Genomic DNA, 19,071 nt, shown 5'->3' with positions numbered 1-19,071 from the left:
AAGGTGGGACCGCTAAAGGATAAAGAGGGCAACATGTGCCTGGAAGCAGAGGAGGTTGGGGAGGTCCTAAATGAATACTTTGCTTCAGTATTCACAAGTGAAAAGGATCTTGATTGGGGTGAGGTCGAAATAGAGCAGGACTGTCTGCTGGACAATGTGGAGATTAAGGAAGAAGAAGTGCTGGATCTTCTTAAAAACATTAAGATTGATAAATCCCCAGGGCCGGATATGATACACCCCTGGTTGTTGTGGGAATTGGGAGAAGAGATCGCAGGAGCATTAGCTATGATCTTTGAATCCTCTTTGGCTGCAGGGGAAGTGCCGGAGGACTGGAGAATGGCAAATGTAGTTCCCTTGTTTAAAAAAGGTAATAGGGAGAAACCTGGACACTCCTCGCTGATTTAATTTGATGCAAATGACGTATTCCACTGTATACTTTGATTTGCATGTGACAAAGAAAGATAATCTTTCATCGTAGATTTTCAGTGAAGATGCATTATGAGTCCATTCTAACCTCGTCTCCCACCCAGCAGCCTTGCATGCACAAACACACCCTCTATGATATACTTAGATCTTCTCTGGATATGACATGGCATTTCTTTGCTAGTTTAAAATGAAAACACAGAGTTATTTGAATGTAGTGCTGTAATGTGTAATAGTGGTCCGCCCAGTTTTATTACAATGCCAGGGAATACCACTCATCCCCTCAAGGCTCTTCCACCTACCTCTGCCTTCTCTCATCCACATACTCTCCTCTCACCTGCTGTGTTGTATTTAATTGAGAGCTTGCAGCTCAGGCCAGCCAGCCTTGATGCAGTTAATTGTGTCATCATTTCACAGGTTATGTATAGTTTGTGTCCACCCACCTTGCATGCAAACCATTATTAAGGTCTATATCATCAACATAAGCAAAGTTCCATCTTTGAGCAACAGTTTCATCCCTGAAATGAAGCAAACAGTTAATATTTTCCATTATAATTCAAGAAGCTGATTTTTAATTAATAAGTTTGTCAATCATTTGACCATTGTGTTCATACAATAAAGAAACAATAGACTCATGATTTACAATCTGATGGTTTACACATGTGTGGATGCAGTTTATCTTTGTTTAATGAGATACCTAGAACAATGTCACATGATAAATGTATATGGACAGCATTTCCCAAGGGCAACTTTAACAGTATGTTCTCTACCTACCTCAAACCAAGAGCTTTTAAAATTATTCTAGTGTAAATACACTGATTGTATAATTTATCTTATACAATCTGAAGTAAGAGGAAGAATCAAAATTCCATTCTCAAATGTGTTTGTGTTTCACATAGTGCAGCCTCAGCATGTCAGGCTGGCAGCCAGTTTCAATATTATTTCTCTTGTTCGATTATCTAAGTAGCTTAAAACTCTGGAGCTCCAGGAAAACTGAGATCTACCCAGTGAAGACGTGTAGAAATGAAGTGCAGTGACTGTAACTGCCTAACCCATGTGTAACTTACAAATCAGGTTGTAGCATTCAAAGTATAACAAAGCCATTAGGGTACACATTACTCAGGGCAACCATATTCTTGAATGATTAACAGAACTAGCTGCCCCACCCTGTACTGCTGATGTTCCTGTGTCTTGACTAAAGACTTGTTCATTAAATCCAACTCTAGGACATGCTGTATGGAGCAGATCTGATGAAAAAGTACATTACTGCTTAAACCTATTAATATATATTAAAATGGAATTCCCCCAAGCCAGTGAAAATAACTGAGATGGAGTTGACTTGAGATTGATGTTACTTTTCTAGCCCTGATTTTTAGTTTACACCCTCTTGCTCTACATTTTCTACCAAAAGGAAAACTTTCCTTTGATCAAACCTCAATCAAACCACTTGTTTTATGTAAGACATATCCAGCTTATCTAATTAATCCTTACCATTTACCCGATATTATTCTGGTGAACTGCTATAACCTTTCCAAGAGCAGTGGGTAGTTCAATGTGGAGGGTTCTAGGTATGATCCAAGCGTGGGGTAAGGGTGGGGTGGGGCAGAGACTAAATCCTGGAAATAGTCAGCAGAGTACGCAGAGAGAGAGGGAGAGGGAGAAGCAGAGTACTCTTGAAGGTTGTTTGGAAAGAGTTTATTTTATCTTATGTTGTCAGGTTCTCCAAGCTTACAGTAAGCTTCATTGGAACGGTGCAAAAGACCAAAAACAAAGATCAAGGTGGGGATGGCACGGAAGCTTGGGGTTATCTGGGCGTTCTGCAGAGTGGTCACACAATTACTATTTTGTTTCCCCGATGTAGAGGACTACCAGGCGCAATACGCCAAATGACAATAAGTGAATTACTATTGTATCTTGAAGGAGTGCTTAGGTCCATAGATAGGCAACGGTGAGATGGAAGAAGGAACGAGATAGATGCAGAGGTATCAGTCCCTTAAGGGTGCTGGAGTAGGAAGGGAGATGAAGAAATGTATAGATCGTGTTGGAAATGGAAGAAATCATGTAGAACAAAGCAGTGAATGTGACGGACTGTTGGGAGGAAGATGAGGATAAGAGGAATCCTTTTTCTCCTCTATCCAGCTGGAAATGGGGTAAGAACAGAAATGCAGTAAATGAAACAGCTGTGGTTTAAAGCTATGTCAGCTGTCATGGGAGGGAAGGCATGGTTAAAGATAGGTATCTCAGAGGCACTGCAGACAGGATATTGCCATTAGATCAGATACGATAGAGCCACAGAGATTGGATCTATGATGCTGACTGAGCTTTATTTGGTTTTTATAAACATAGCACAGACCTCATCAGCGGATTTGACAACTATGCTGTCTTTAGTCTTTTTGATGATCTAACTTGCTTCTAGTATAGCTGTGGAGAAACTCTTTACCCTTTTAACTTTTTTGTTTGTGCCTTAGTACATTTTAGTGACATTCCTGACATCTAAAAAGTTGGTCACTGTTGAAGTCCAGTTCGAATTTCCCTGAGCTGTTGCAATGCCTGGGAGGATCTATCTCGCCAGCATATATACTGTTGTGAAAGCTTGCTTTTGATTATTAAATATAGAAATGATTTCATGAACATTTGATAGTTTTCACTCTACACTACACTACTCTGATTTATATATTTACCCGCAAAAATTGCAATGGTAACATCACAAACATTGGTCTGCATAAATCTGCATAAATGTGTACAGAAATTGGGTTGGAGGTTCGTGACAATAAATCTGGATGATAATGTTGTAAAATCGATCAGCAAATTTGTGGATGACACCAAGATTGGGGGTATAGTGGACAGTGAAGAAGGCTATCAAAGCTTGCAGCAAGATTCGGACCATCTGGAGAAATAGGCCGAAAAATGGCAGATGAAATGTAATACAGAAAAGTGTGAGGGTTGCACTTTGGGAAGACAGACTTTCCCAATCGTAGCACTTTCACGATGAACGGTAGGGCACTGAGGAGTGTAGTAGAACAGAGGGATCTGGGAATACAGGTCCATATTTTTTTAAAGTGGCATCTCAGGTAGGAAGGGTTGCAAAGAGAGCTTTTGGCATATTTGCCTTTAGTAATCAAAGAACTGAGTGCTGGAGTCGGGATGGTATGACAAAGTTGTATACAATATTGGTGAGGCCTAATTTGGAGTAATAAGATTTAAATGTAGTGAACATGAAGCCTTAGTTGTAGTATCTTTCTTCAAAGGTTCACTTATTATCAAAGTAATTCTTCTTCTCCGGGTAGCCATGAAACCAAGAAAGAAAGGAAAGGCAGCACGATCAATCCCAATTCCCCCCTCCCCGCACAAAAAACAACCAAAATACAACAGTCACATCAACCTGCAAATCCATCATCCCACCCAAACAAATGAATGAAACAGAACAGGCATATCAACCCTCAAATCGCTCTCCCACACAAAAAAACAAACAAAAACAGAACAGGCACATCAATCACCAAATCCCTCCTCCCGCACAAAAAAATGAGCAAAACAGAACAGGCACATTGACCCCCGAATCCCCCTCCCTGCACAAAAAAACAAAGATTGGACGAACAACATCAGAATATTAAAAACTATAAGACTGAAAAAAATCTTTAGGCCAAGTCCACATCCTAAATGCAGAAAACTTGGGCAACACTCTCTGGCAGGGCTTTCCCTCTTTGTCGCAGAGTGATCAAAGACAGGCAGCTGGCACTCACCCTCCACACTTGCCTCAATGCTTCAATCTCCGTCGTCACTTTAATTGGTGAAATGGAATCAGAGATTGACTTGCGCCCCGCCCCGCAGCCTGCCCGCCAAGAGGCTCACACATGGTGCCTCTGTCTCCCAGAATCCTCTCGAAGACTGCAGAATGCTGAAGCACCAAGCAATCCCCAAGCTTCTGCATTCGCCTCAGTGTTTCAATCTCCCTCATCACTTTAATCAGCAAGCAATGGAAGCTTTAATTGGCAAAATGCAGTCGAACATCGGCTCATGCCTTGTCCTGCAGCCTGCCCACGCTCGCTACCTCTGCCCCCTGAAATCCTCTCCGAGACGGCAGAGCACTGAAACACCCGAACAATCTCCAAACAGCAAATCAAAGGCTTCGACAGTTCCAGAATCGCATCCAAGACGAAAACCAAATGTAAAAGACATAAAAGAAGTGAAATATATGGTTTCATGATCTATCCAGAGGATGTTCACCGAAGGAGCGTTGCACCCAGGTACGAAGGTCATTGTTTCTGTGCAGTATTGTGTGCAGTTCCAGTCACCTAACTATAGGAAAGATATCAACAAGATTGAAAGAGTGCTGAGAAAATTTACAAGGGTGTTGCTAGGACTTGAGGACCTGAGTTTTTGGGAAAGATTGAACAGGTTAGGTCTAGAGCACAGGAGAATATTTGATAGAGGTATACAAAATTATGAGGGAGTATAGATAGGATAGATGAAATATTTTCCACAGAGGCTGCGTGAAACTAGAAATAGAGGTCATGTGTTAGGGGTGAAAGGTGAAATGTTAAGGGGAAACAGGAGGGGGAACATCTTCACTCAGAGGGTGGTGAGAGCGTGAAATGAGCTGCCAGCAGAAGTGGAAGATTTGGGTTTGATTTCAACATTTAAGAAAATTTGATTAGGGACATGGTTGGCAGAGGTATAGAGGGATACAGTCTAGGTGCATGTCGATAGGACTAGCATGATTAATAGTTCAGCATGGATTAGATGGGCTGAAGGGCCTGTTTCTGTGCTATGGTGTTTTATGGCTGTTTGATTCTAAATTTACAAAATACTAAACAATTCTTCTCTATTTATCAGATGTGCCAATTGTTTCACAGTGAAGAATGAAATCTGCAAATAAATAGTGGTCAGTCGAAAGCAGTTTTAACTGCCGCTGTCCAAATTTGCCCAGTGTAGTTGTACGCATTCAGATCTCAAATATTTGTTTAAAATTTTCCAAATGATCCTGTCCTTGCTAAGTGTCCATACAGAGATCACCTGCTAGTGGGGTTACTGGGGAGTCATAAGTTGCAGAAACTCTGGCTAATTTTCTCTGTCAAATATTGACAAAACTATAATGCTCTACCTCTCCAAAGGTTAAAAGAATTTGGCTCCAAGCCTTGATATTGGTTCCACAAAACAATCAATGTGTAACTCTAACCCCAAAGCCCCTGTTGTGAGGCTGTACAGGACACAGGGCAGGAGGAGGAGTAGAGCTCTTTATGTCCCCATTGGTAATGCCATGGATTTGTAAAGGAAGAGTGTGACCTATTCGTTAGGTTTCTGGTGACGCCTGTCACACTTCAGGAAATGTTGAAGTTTTAAGGCCAGCATTCAGAAAGTGTCAGTACAATCAGTAGTGTTTAGGATGCTGGATTTGGGAGAAAGCAGTAATGGTCTTCGATGCATGGGCTGCCTGTACCAGTAAAACACTCAAGTTGCTGGATAGATATAGTACCGGTAATCATTTTATCAGATTGCATCATGAGTGAGCTGTTTGCCGTGATGGCTTACACTCTCCTGTGGCTGAACTGCTCGGTATGTCAGCTGCAAAGCCCAACTCACTCCTGGAGTCCGAGAAGACAAGGAAGGTTCTGGGACAGGCCACAATTGAGTCACTGCTGATTACTTAAAAATCAGTATGAAGTGTCAGTTAGGCCATTACTATCAGTGCAAGTATTTTAATTCCTAACACAAGGAAATCTGCAGATGCTGGAAATTCAAATAACAACACACACAAAATGCTGCCTGGCCTGCTGTGTTCCACCAGCATTTTGTGTGTGTTGTTGTTTTAATTCCTAACGTTCATTTGGTCATGGTAAATGGCCAAGTTGTAGTTGTGAGACACCTCTACAACTGCTGTTGTTTCAGATGGGAATCGGCTGGAAGAAGATTACTATGTTAATGGCACAGTTGTGAACCATATCTTTATGTATAGTGGCCAGCACTTAGTTGGAATACCACGAAATTAAGAGTGGAGTCTGTTGTCACTGGTGTGGAATTTTGCTGCTAAGTGAAGTAGAAACTAAGTTATCGGTCGATTGAAAAAGTAAGCTGGTTCTTACCAGACTGAGGACCTTATTGCTCCCTTGAAAGTTCTGTTTAATATGGATTATAGGGAAGTATAATTGATAAGTCATTTAAGCCTTCTTTATCTTTCCTAAAGATACAGCAAAGGTTAATTACTGTTTCAGAGCACTGGGCATGAGAGGCTACTGATAATGACGTTGATGAGCTTAAATAATCCCACATTTTCAATATGAAGTTAGATTTTTTTTTATTTCCCGCCTATCTAGTTTTCAAGGAGGTAAGCAGGGTTGCTATATTTTCCATCAGTATCATACTCGGCTATTTTGATTCAGGCTGATTAAAGGTAGATTTCAGTCTCTGTTGTCATTACAATCTATTAAAAGTGGTCCATTATCACGGCAGTTACAAACAGTTTACCACCAGGTAAATAGTCATTCAGCTGTAGCTATGTACTTCGTGAAGCATGAAATTAGCGAGTGCTGTCTCCAGGAAAACATTATAGTTACAATGTAGAATCTCAGCTATGTACTCAAGTAGTTTTCACAAATACATATTTTAATTTTGTCAACCTTATCGATATTATGGGTAAAAATTGTTCTTCCTCAGTTAAAAATACTCATTTCATTATATTAACAATTCTTGCATTTTTCTCCATAAAACCGCATTGTATGGTCAGACATTGATATAAGCACAAGAACAAAATTGCCCACCAAAGTCACCATATTCAGCACCAGTATAGCTGAGCCTCAGTACAAGTACAGGAAATAGTCTCTTGCCTTCCTAAGAAACAAAAGTTATCAGATATCTGGTGTCTGACATAATTTAAAGGACAAAAATTGTTTTGGTTCTAATGGTTTAACGGATTTGAGAGATGGTTTTGGAGAAGGGCTGCTGTTCTTCATGATTTATTTAATATTTATTGAATTGAGGAATTGTGAAGAGCTCTTGGGCAAATTGTAGAAATGCTGAAAATGTACTCCTCAGCTGTTGGGAATTACTTCAGTGTGTGTTACAAGAAAACAGTGCTCTCTGTGTCTTGTCTGTGAATGCCAACGCTCTCAATGCTGAACAATGTTCCTTTCTCCTTTACTCCCTTGGTGTTAACAGAATCCTTCTTTTATCAAACCCTGATCCTCTGGGAAATAAGTGGTTAACAAAAGCACTTGGGGTCCAGTGGAGATAATTCCATGAGCTTTGAGACAATCGTGAGAAAAGATAGGATTGGTCCTCACTTTAGTCCGAAATAGCAGAAGGACGAATTCCAATAGAATCAAAAATAAACTCTCAAAAATTGATTGAGTGAAGCCAATTGTAGGTAAAGGGACATCTGGCAAGTCAGATGTTCATGGGGGGAGGGGAGGGGTAGTTTTAGAAGCGGGTAGTGAGAGTTCAGGGCCAGCATGTTTGTGTTAGAGTGAAGGATAAGACCAGCAGGAACAGGGAACCTTGATTGATAAGGAATATTGAGGCTCTAATCGGGGGGGAAATGAGGACATTTGTCATTTATAAGCAGCTAGGGTCAAGTGAGTCCTTTGATGAGTATAAAGAATGTAGAAGTACACTTTAAGAAGGAAATTAGGAGAGTAAAAAAAGGAGGCAATGAGATAACCTTGGTAGATAAGACAAAGAAACCTGAAAGATTCTATGATATACTAGACTAAAGTAATAACTAATGGGAGAGTAGGTTACTTAAGAATTAAATATCTGGGTAATAAGGTGTTTCCTTCATATTCAACTAGGGATATTGATACATTGTTGCTCTAGTGTCTGCATGTTAACAGTAATCAGTTATTGACCTCTAGGCCTTTCTATATAGCTTGGGATAAAATTCTTCCCTGTGTTAGAGCATCAGGGATTATTTTATGCATATTTAATAAAATATGGAACATCCATTTGAACACGCAGCAAAAATAGTTTATTTAACTACATCTTTCTGTATATAGGATACTATAGACAAATGTGAATTAATAGAACAATTGCAGAAGTCCAACAACAGCAAACATATGCACGACGAGATCAAAGAGGTCACAAATCGGAAGAAAAGCGGGGCAACAACAGGATGTATGAAAGCAAAAGACGGCTCTACAATTATGGAAAAAGGAAAAATAATGCGAAGATGGTCAGAATACATCAAAGACCTATACAACGACAAAGACCGAGAGGACAACTTTGATATTGGCAACAACAACGAGAGCTCAACAATACTGAACGAAGAAGTGGAACATGTTATGAAGATAATGAGAAAGGGGAAATTATCAGGACCAGATAACATTCCGGTCGAACTGTATGAAGCACTAGAAGATTTTGGTGTAGAGAAATTAAAAATCTTATTGAATAGAATATCCAACAGTGGCAAAGTACCAGAAGATCTTTTAAAGGCAGTATTCATTGCACTGCCGAAGAAACCAGGTGCAACAGAGTGTGGACAACATAGAACAATTAGTTTAATGAGCCACCTCACAAAAATTCTACTTAGAATCATCATGCTCAGAATAAGAAACAAAATTAAACCAGAGATCAGTGAAGATCAGTGCGGCTTTGTCGAAGGCAAGGGAACATCAAACGCAACTTATATTCTCAGGAATATTATTGAAAGGTCAATATAAGTACAACAAGGCCTATACTTCTGTTTCATTGATGACACAAAAGCCTTTGACACAGTGAAACACCAAGTCATCATGAAAATGCTTAAAGATATTAATATTGATGGAAAAGAACTAAGAATAATCAGCAATCTCTACTGGGAACAAAGTGCAGCCATACGGATAGACAATGAGATTGGTGAATATCAGCCAATAAAGCGAGGAGTCAGACAGGGTTGTGTTCCCTCACCAGACCTGTTCTCCCTGTACAGTGAAAACATCATGAGAACCATACAAGACCTACCTGGAATAAGTATAGGAGGATACAATATCAACAACCTCCACTATGTGGATGATACAGTACTGATAGCAAACAGTGACGTAAATTTACAGAAACTAGTATTTACCATCAACACAGAGAGTGAAAAACTTGGCCTAACCTTAGACAAAAAGAAAACTGAAGTAATGGTAATATCAAAGAAACCTGATATCCCAAACTGTAGGATCGTATTGGGAAATGAAATCCTGAAACAATTTCACAACTTTAGGTACCTTGGATCATGGGTAACATCTGATGGCAAATGTGAAACAGACATAAAAGCAAGAATAGCAATGGCAAGTACAGCATTTACAGAAATGAGAAACATCCTAACGAACAAGAAAATAGCAAGTGACATCCGCCTTAGAACTCTCAGCTGCTACATTCTTCCTATGTTGGTATGTCATGGACAATCACAAATGCAATGGAAAAAAGAATCAATGCAGCAGAGACGTGGTTCCTCAGAAGAATGCTATGCATATCATATATGGACAGGATAACCAATGAAGAAGTTCTACAGAGAACGAAAACAAAAAGTTCATTACTTAAAAAAACAGAAAAGAGCAATCAAAGTTCTTTGGACACATCAAGCGAATAGACATTAGAACATTTAGTTACAACTGGAAAGCTGGAAGGAAAAAGAAGCAGAGGCAGAGAGAGAATGAGAATGATAGATGGATTAACATCACGGTTAGAAACAGGGGAGGCAACAACTACAATTCAGAGAGTCAGGAACCGTGATGGATGGACAGAATGGCATAGCACTGGAATGGAATGGAATAGTCACACATCTGAGTAGATTCAGTTTAATAACAAATACAGCCTGACCTGAATCAGTATGGCTGGCAGTCGAAATGGTGACCATACACTTGCACGTAAAAACAAATCATTGCATTTTCTCTCACAGATTTCGAAGGAATGACACTTCAGGAAAAGTAAGGTCCGGGGATAATAGGAAGAAACTAACTGACAATGTTTTGAAAAGTTCTTAAAAGATACTAACTAATACCCAAGTTAAACTGATGCCATTATGATAAAGGCAAATATTGTTTACACATTAAGATCATTCTGATCTATAGCTGATATCCATTTTAAATTGTGTTTTTATTTTGAACATATACATTAGAAACAAAAATACTAGCTGTAAACTGAATTAGCAATGTGGAATATGGAGACCAAAATGTGCATGGTGAATAGATCTGATGAAAATTACTTATGCTAGTAGTGAAAACATAGATAGAGTTGGGCCTATGTCATGACCCATGATGTTATGCTGATCTACACCAAGATCAATCAAACCTTTCCCTCCTGCCTGGCCCTCCATTTTCTTTCAGTCATCCATGTGGTGCCTATCTAAACGATTCTTCAATGCCCCTAATGTATCTGCTTCTGCCACCACCCCGCACGGGGCATTCATACACTCACAACTCTCTGTGTAAATAACTTGCCTCTGACATTCCCCCCTCCATACTTTATGATGCACCATCAATAACTCTAAGAGACTGGAAGTGAACGATAGGCTTTTATTAACAGCGAAAAGAGAGCACGACCATGTCAAAGACTGAGGGAGGAGCAGTGCCCCTATCGCCTTTATACAGGGGTCTGTGGGAGGAGCCACAGGAGCAGTCAGCAGAGGGGCGTGTCCAGACATGTATACATAGTTTACCACACTTTAATCACCTTAAAATTATGCCCCCTTGTATTAGCCATTTTTGCCCTCAGGTTATCCACTCTATGCCTCTTATCATCTAGTACACCTTTATCAAGTCACTTCTCATCCTCCTTCATTCAAAATAGAAACTTTTTCCATAATTTTATGAGTTGTTTAACTTTGCTGTGATTCATGCCATTTAAGATGTAGCTGCTTATCACTTAGAAAGGTCAAACTAATGCCCCTTTGGCTCTCCAACTGCATGTAATGAACTGAGTAACGTAGGCAGACCCCAATTAAGTATAATGTAGCTTCGTCCTTGCTTTGATATAGCTTGTCGGGCTAACTGATATCCCAAGTCATCCAAAATATAGCAGTCATGAATTCTATTCCAATAAAAATGATCAGAAAATGTGTAAGAAACTGTGATCTTTTAATATTTTTTATGTTGTGCCAACACAGCATATTTAACCTTAATTATTGTCCCCCGTACAATTTACAAGGAAATTATACTAAATATAATAAGCTTAGATCACTTAAAATTAATTCAGAGTTGCCATTGTTATGCCAGAAATGATAATTATTCTTCTTTAGCTGTCAGGTTTATAATCTCAGATGCATGTATTTTTGATTTTGCAGCCAATTCCATTGATGACAGGATATCTTGGGGGCCTTGCTTTAATGCCTGGAACAGGTGGGGGAGGAGGGGGATGCGTAAACCGTTTTCTATGTAAGTGCCCTGCCAAACATACCCCGGGAGAGATAAGTGAAATAATAAAGGGGATGAAGTAGTCATGATTCTAAAGAATGGATACTGTGGTAAAGACTAAGATCCTGAGGTCAGAATATCATTTGCACAGTCATTTTGGGTGAGATTGAGAAAGAAAACGTGAGAGAGACACTTCACCTTTTTCTGTCTGCCCTCAAACAATAATGATACAAACAAGGAAACCAAAGAAGCAATACAATAATCATTGGGGTTTTAATCTGCATACAGACTGGGCAAACCAAATAAGCAGGAATATTATGAAAGACAAATCCATGAAAGGTATAAATGATTATTGAGAGGTTTAAACAATCTGCTGAATGCTGGTAACTGGCAGAAGAGGTTCCTGATTTTCTGAGTGCGTGCCTTCAGGCTTCTGTACCTTCCTCCCGACAGTAACAATGAGAAGAGGGCATGTCCTGGGTGGTGGGGATCCTTAATGACAGTTGCCACCTTCCTAGGGCACTGCTCCCTGAAGATGTCTTGGGTACCCATGATGGAGCTGACTCATTTTACAACATTCTGTAGCTCCTTTTGGTGCCTTCCCCCATACCAGACAGTGATGCAGCCTGTCAGAATGCTTGCCATGGTACAGTTGTAGAAGTTTTCGAGTGTTTTAGTTGACAAACGTGTTGGCGTGTGGCCTACTGGATAAGGCATCGGTCTAGTGATCTGAAGGTCACTAGTTTGAGCCTCAGCTGAGGCAGCGTGTTGTGCCCTTGAGCAAGGCACTTAACAACACATTGCTCTGCGACGACACTAGTGCCAAGTATGGGTCCTAGTGCCCTTCCCTTGGACAACGTCGGTGGCATGGAGAGGGGAGACTTGCAGCATGGGCAACTGCCGATCACCCAAACAACCCTGCCCAGGCCTGCACTCTGGAAACCTTCCACGGCGCAAATCCATGGTCTCACAAGACTAACGGATGCCAATTATGAGTTGACAAACCAAATCTTCTCAAACTCTTAATGAAATATAGCCGCTGGTTTCCTTCTTTATAGCTGCATCAATATGTTGTGTCCAGGTTAGGTCCTCAAAGAACTTGAGACCCAAGAACTTGAAATTGCTTACTCTCTCCACTTCTGATCCCTCTGTGAGGATTGGTTTGAATTCTCTTGTCTTACCCTTCTTGAAGTCTACAATCAGCTCTTTGGTCTTGTGACATTGAGTACAAGGTTCTTGCTGCGACACCACTCAACTATCTGGTATATTTCGCTCCTGTATGGCCTTTCAACACCATCAGAAATTCTGCCAACAATGGTTGTATCATCAGCAAATTTATAGATGGCATTTGAGCTATGCCTAGCCACACAGTCATGTGAGTAGAGAGAGTAGAGTAGAGAGAGTAGAGCAGAGGGCTATGTACACATCCCTGAGATATGCCAGTGTTGATTGTCAGTGAGGTGGAGATGTTATTTTCAATCTGCACAGTTTGTGGTCTTCTGTCTAGGAAGTCGAGGATCCATTTGCAGAGGGAGGTACAGAGGCCCAGGTTCTGTAGCTTTTCGATCAGGACTGTAGGAACCATGGTGTTAAATGCTGAGCTATCATCAATAAACAGCATCCTGGCATAGGTACTTGCATTGTCGAGGTGATACAAGGCCACATGGAGAGCCATTGAGATCACATCTGCAGCAGACCTATCGTGGCAATAGGCAAATTGCAGTGGGTCCAGGTCGTTTCTGGGACAGAAGTTGATGGAAATCTGGGGTGGATAAAAATAGGCTTATTGTGAATGGGAGGAATTGGGGAAAACTTACACATTCCATAGAGAGGTTGTACAGAGACTCCTTAAAGAATTGAACTCCAGGCTCTGGAATGCCTCAAGCTGTAATACCGTCACACTAACCGCAATGCTACTGTGGCACCCAGAATGATTTGAAATTGTTTCCCTTAGATTTCTCAGTCAAACGATGATGAAAATACTAAAGAGCTGAAGAAACTCTGATACAAGTCTTATAGTCGCAGGGTACAAAGAGAAGTAAATTATATAGGGACCTGCTGAAGATGGATACGACTGAAACAATTAGCCTTGATCTCATTGGATTCTGGGAGGGGTGTTTGTCCTGCTCTAGCTTCTAATCTCTGTTCTTTCCAATTGAAAATAATATAGGTTTCGTAACAGAAGCACCTGTGATGACGTAAGTTCAGTCAATTACTGTAGGAAAATCATGCCACAGTCCCTTTGCCTGACACTGACAGTGCAGGTCCACAGTTGGTGATGACTTGCAGGTTCAGGACCAGCAAAATTCTCAGTTGCTTATATCCGGTAGCGATCCCTGTGGGAAGAGGGACTGAATGTACCAGCGTTAACAGCATTAGACTATTGTATAGACCATATGAAATAGGAGTGAAAACAATCACCGGTCAGGCATCCCTGTGGAAAAACAAAGCCAATGCTCCACATCCAGTACATCGTTCTCCACAACTTCTGCCATCTTCAACTGGACCCTACCACCAAACACATCCTTTACCCCTACCCCACTCTTCACCTTGCACAAGGATCGGTCCCTCCATGATTCCCTTGTCCATTCGTCCCTCCTCACTAATCTCCCTCCTGGCAATTATCCTTGCAAGCCGTTGAAGTGCTACACCTGACCATTCACTTCCTCCCTCATCTTCATTCAAGGCACAAAACAGTCCTTCCAGGTGGGGCAATAATTCAGATGCAGATCTGCTGAGGTTTACAATATACAGTGCTCCCAGTGTGGCCTCTTGTATACTGGTGAGGCATGACGTAGATTGAAGGACTACTTGTCAAACACCCCAGCTCCATGCACAAAAAACAGAATTTCTCAGTGACCAACCATTTCAGTTCCTATCCTTATTCCTTTTCCAACACGTTTGTTCAAGGCTTCCTCTCCTTCCATGATGAGGCCACTCTCAGGTCGGAGGAACAACACCTCATATTTCATCTGGATAGCCTCCAACTTGATGGCACGAACACCAATTTCTCCTACTTCTGCTAATTTTTCCGCTCCCCCTTCCCTCTCCTTCATTCCCTCACTCTGGCCTCTTACCTCTTCTCCTTACCTACCTGTCACCTCCTTCTTACCTTTCTCCCATTATCCACTCTCCTCTCCTATCAGATTCCTTCTTCTCCAGCCCTTTGCCTTTTCCATTTATCACCTGGCCTGCTGACATGAAAATATTGGTTAAAACCTCAGTAATCTCTTCTCTCGCCTCTCTCAATAACCTGGGGTATATCCCATCAGGCTCTGGGGACTTATCCACATTAATGCTATTTAAGAGACCCAATTCTATCTCCTAATTTACCTCAAAATGCCCTAGCATATCAATATAATCAACACTGATCTCCTTATCCTCCATGTCCTTCTCCTCGGTAAATACTGTTGTAATGGGATTCTCTTTAATCCAACTTGCCAAGGATTTTTCATTGACCCTCCTGGCTTTCCTAATTCCCTTTCTTGAGTTATTTTCTGGATTCTTTATAATCCTCAAGGGCTCTGTTTGATTCTAGCTTCCTAACTACCTTCTTCTTCTTAACTAAATTCATCACCTCAAAATCCGAAGTTCTCTCACCTTGCCATCCTTGTCCTTCCTTCTGACTGGAACATACCTGTCCTGTCCTCTGTGCAATTGGTCTTTTAACACCCTTCATATGCTGGTTGTGGACTTGCCGACAAACAGCTGTTCCCAATTAACTCTCTCTCGTTCTTGCCTAACGTTTTTGTAATTTGCTCTGCTCCAAATTAATACTCTTCCGCAATATCCATACTTATCCCTTTAAGTAGGTATCTTAAAACTTGAGGAGTTGTGCTCACTGTCCCCTAAATGTTCACCCACTGAATGCTCAGTCACATGGCCAGGCTCATTACCTAACACCAGGTCCAGTACAGCTCCTCCTGTTGTTGGTTAAAAAAAAATGGATGCACCTGACAAGTTCTACCCCATCTAAACCTCTTGCACTCAGAAGATCCCAGTTTATATTTGGGATGTCGATGTCCCCCATCACGTCAACTCAATTGTTTTTACACCTTTCCTTAATCTGCCTGCATATCTGTTCCTCAATGTCCTGCTGGCTATTTTGTGGTCTGTAATACAATCCCATCAGGGTGAGTGCGCCCTTTCTATTTTTGAGTGTCCATATCCTTCCATTTTTCTCTTATTCATGTGCCTATCAAAAATCCTTCAAAAGGTCCTGTTGTACCTGCCTATACCACCACCCCAGGCTGCACATATCAAGCACCCACCACTCTCAGCGTAAACAAAAACTTGCCCCTCACATCTCCTTTGAACTTACACCCTCTCACCTTAAATCCCTGCCCTCTGTTATTAGGACAGTTAAAGCCTGGGAAAAAGATACTGTCCATCTACTCTAACTATGCCTCTTACAATCTTATAAACCTCTATTAGATCTTCCCTCAGCTTCCACTGCTCCAGAAAAAATATCCCAAGCCTGTCCAACCTCTTGCTATAGCACATGCCCTCTAATCCATACAGGATCCTGATAAATCTCTTCTGCAGCCTCTCCAAGGCCTTGAAGACCTTCCTACAATAGAGTGACCAGAACAGTATGCAATACTCCAGTTGAGGCCAAACCAGAATCTTATAATGTTGCGACATAGCCTCCCGACTTTTGAACACAGCGCCTCAACTAATAAAGACGGGCATACCATAAGCTTCTTAATGACCCTATCAAAGTGTGTAGCCATTTTCAGGGAGTTATGAACTTGGACCCCAAGGTCCCTCTGCCCATCAACACTGTTAAGGGTCTTGCTCCTCTTTACTACCTTTTATTTCTGTTGGCAGCCATTGTTTATGTGTAGCCACCACTGGTCTGTTAGGCCTAGTATTTTCTCTAACCACCACTCACCTTGGGGCTTTAGATTCCTTTGTTTAGGTTTAAGATCCTAGCTTCAGATTGCAATTTCACTTCAGAATTTCATGTAAAAAATTATACTGTATTGTGTTTACTCTATCCTTGAAGTCCTTTGACAACAAGATAGATAGATAGATAGATACTTTATTCATCCCCATGAGGAAATTCAACTTTTTTTCCAATGTCCCATACACTTGTTGTAGCAAAACTAATTACATACAATACTTAACTCAGTAAAAAATATGATATGCATCTAAATCACTATCTCAAAAAGCATTAATAATAGCTTTTAAAAAGTTCTTAAGTCCTGGCGGTTGAATTGTAAAGCCTAATGGCATTGGGGAGTATTGACCTCTTCATCCTGTCTGAGGAGCATTGCATCGATAGTAACCTGTCGCTGAAACTGTTTCTCTGTCTCTGGATGGTGCTATGTAGAGGATGTTCAGAGTTTTCCATAATTGACCGTAGCCTACTCAGCGCCCTTCGCTCAGCTACCGATGTTAAACTCTCCAGTACTTTGCCCACGACAGAGCCCGCCTTCCTTACCAGCTTATTAAGATGTGAGGCGTCCCTCTTCTTAATGCTTCCTCCCCAACACGCCACCACAAAGAAGAGGGCGCTCTCCACAACTGACCTATAGAGCATCTTCAGCATCTCACTACAGACATTGAATGACGCCAACCTTCTTAGGAAGTACAGTCGACTCTGTGCCTTCCTGCACAAGGCATCTGTGTTGGCAGTCTAGTCTAGCTTCTCGTCTAACTGTACTCCCAGATACTTGTAGGTCTTAACCTGCTCCACACATTCTCCATTAATGATCACTGGCTCCATATGAGGCCTAGATCTCCTAAAGTCCACCACCATCTCCTTGGTCTTGGTGATATTGAGACGCAGGTAGTTTGAGTTGCACCATATCACAAAGTCCTGTATCAGTTTCCTATACTCCTCCTCCTGTCCATTCCTGACACACCCCACTATGGCTGTGTCATCAGCGAACTTCTGCACATGGCAGGACTCCGAGTTATATTGGAAGTCTGATGTGTACAGGGTGAACAGGACCGGAGAGAGTACGGTTCCCTGTGGCGCTCCTGTGCTGCTGACCACCGTGTCAGACCTACAGTCTCCCAACCGCACATACTGAGGTCTATCTGTCAAGTAGTCCACTATCCAATCCACCATGTGAGAGTCTACTCCCATCTCCGTTAGTTTGTGATCAATTAATCATTCCACATTGCATAAAACAAGATCTGAAGTAGATCTCTCCAAGTTATTACTTCAACATATTGTCATGTTTGTTCAGCCAGGAGGAGAAGGTGTTGGGTCAAGCAGAAAGCTGCAGTCTCTATTCGGGTGAGAGCAGGGTTTTACTTTAAAAGTAGGGATTGCTGAATGAAGGGTGGCCTACATGCCACAGCTGCAGAGATAGGGATCAATCCTGATACGAATGCTGTCAGTGCTAAATGTCAGTGTATGTTCTCCCTGTGACAGCTTGGACATCAGAGGATCTCAAATGTCTTTATGAAGAAAAATTGAGATAACTAGGGCTTTTCTCTTTGAAGCGAATTGGCAACTTGCTAGAAGTGTACGGGATTATAAGAGGAATAACAGGGTGGACAACCAGAGCCTTTTTCCCAGTGCAGCAATGGCCAATACCAGAGGACATCCTTTTAAAGTGATTGGAGGGAAGTCTAGGGAGATGTCAGAGATAGGTTTTTATAACACAGTGATTAGAACACAAGGATGAGACTTTTAGATTGACATAAAGGTGAAAGGAAATGAAGGGTTATGGGACTGTAGGAGAGTGAGGGTAGATTGGAGTAGGTCAGCATAACCTTGTAGGTCAAAGGGCCCACACTGTGTTGTACTATTCTATGTTCTATATTCCTATGGCTGTTCTGCTTTCCTCCCAAACGCAGACATCATGTTGTCAGAATAATTGGCTATTGGAAATGACCCCGTTGTGTAGAGAAGTGGCAAAGAAAACAAGGGGGATGTGGGCAGGTGAGGGAGTTTAAAGTTGCAAGACTACAGAGAAATAAGTAGTGAGGCAATGGGATTCAATGGGTTGTTCTCCTGTGACCTGCTATAGACCTGTAGGACCAAATGGCTTCCTCCTATGTTGTAAAATGCATGTCAAGGCTTCTGCATCACTAGTAATGGGCTCATTGTAATTGTAAAGGGCATGGGGAGACAGCAGACCCTAGAGGCCTCAAGGTGGAACAGCTACCACGTTGTAACTTCAACATCAGAGGGATATGGTGGCAGGAGGCAAAGCCAGTGATCAGTGGTGTACCAGGGGAACAGAGGCAGCATCCTTGCTATATGTTAGTATACTGTATACTGGACTTAATGGGAATTATGATCAGTAAGCTCACAGATGGCACCGAGTCACAGATTAGCAGTGTTGCTGATAGTAAGAAAGGGAGCCATTGGCTAGGTTGG

The 19,071-nt window shown here is 41.5% G+C and overlaps 1 protein-coding gene across 1 annotated transcript in view; it reads right to left on the bottom strand.

The window, feature by feature from the left end:
- Positions 1–577: 577 nt before the first annotated feature.
- The window catches only part of oma1 (OMA1 zinc metallopeptidase), a 78,707-nt gene continuing 60,213 nt past the window's right edge, over positions 578–19,071 (bottom strand). Inside the window, exon 9 of the mRNA XM_073063093.1 lies at positions 578–941. Coding sequence (XP_072919194.1) covers positions 936–941 — 6 coding nt within the window. The 3' untranslated portion in view covers positions 578–935. The remainder of the gene's footprint in view (positions 942–19,071) is intronic.

Source organism: Hemitrygon akajei, chromosome 12, assembly GCF_048418815.1.
Source record: "Hemitrygon akajei chromosome 12, sHemAka1.3, whole genome shotgun sequence".
NCBI lineage: Eukaryota > Metazoa > Chordata > Chondrichthyes > Myliobatiformes > Dasyatidae > Hemitrygon > Hemitrygon akajei.
The sequence above is the reverse complement of the archived record's forward strand: the minus strand, read 5'-3'. Positions and strand labels throughout refer to the sequence as shown.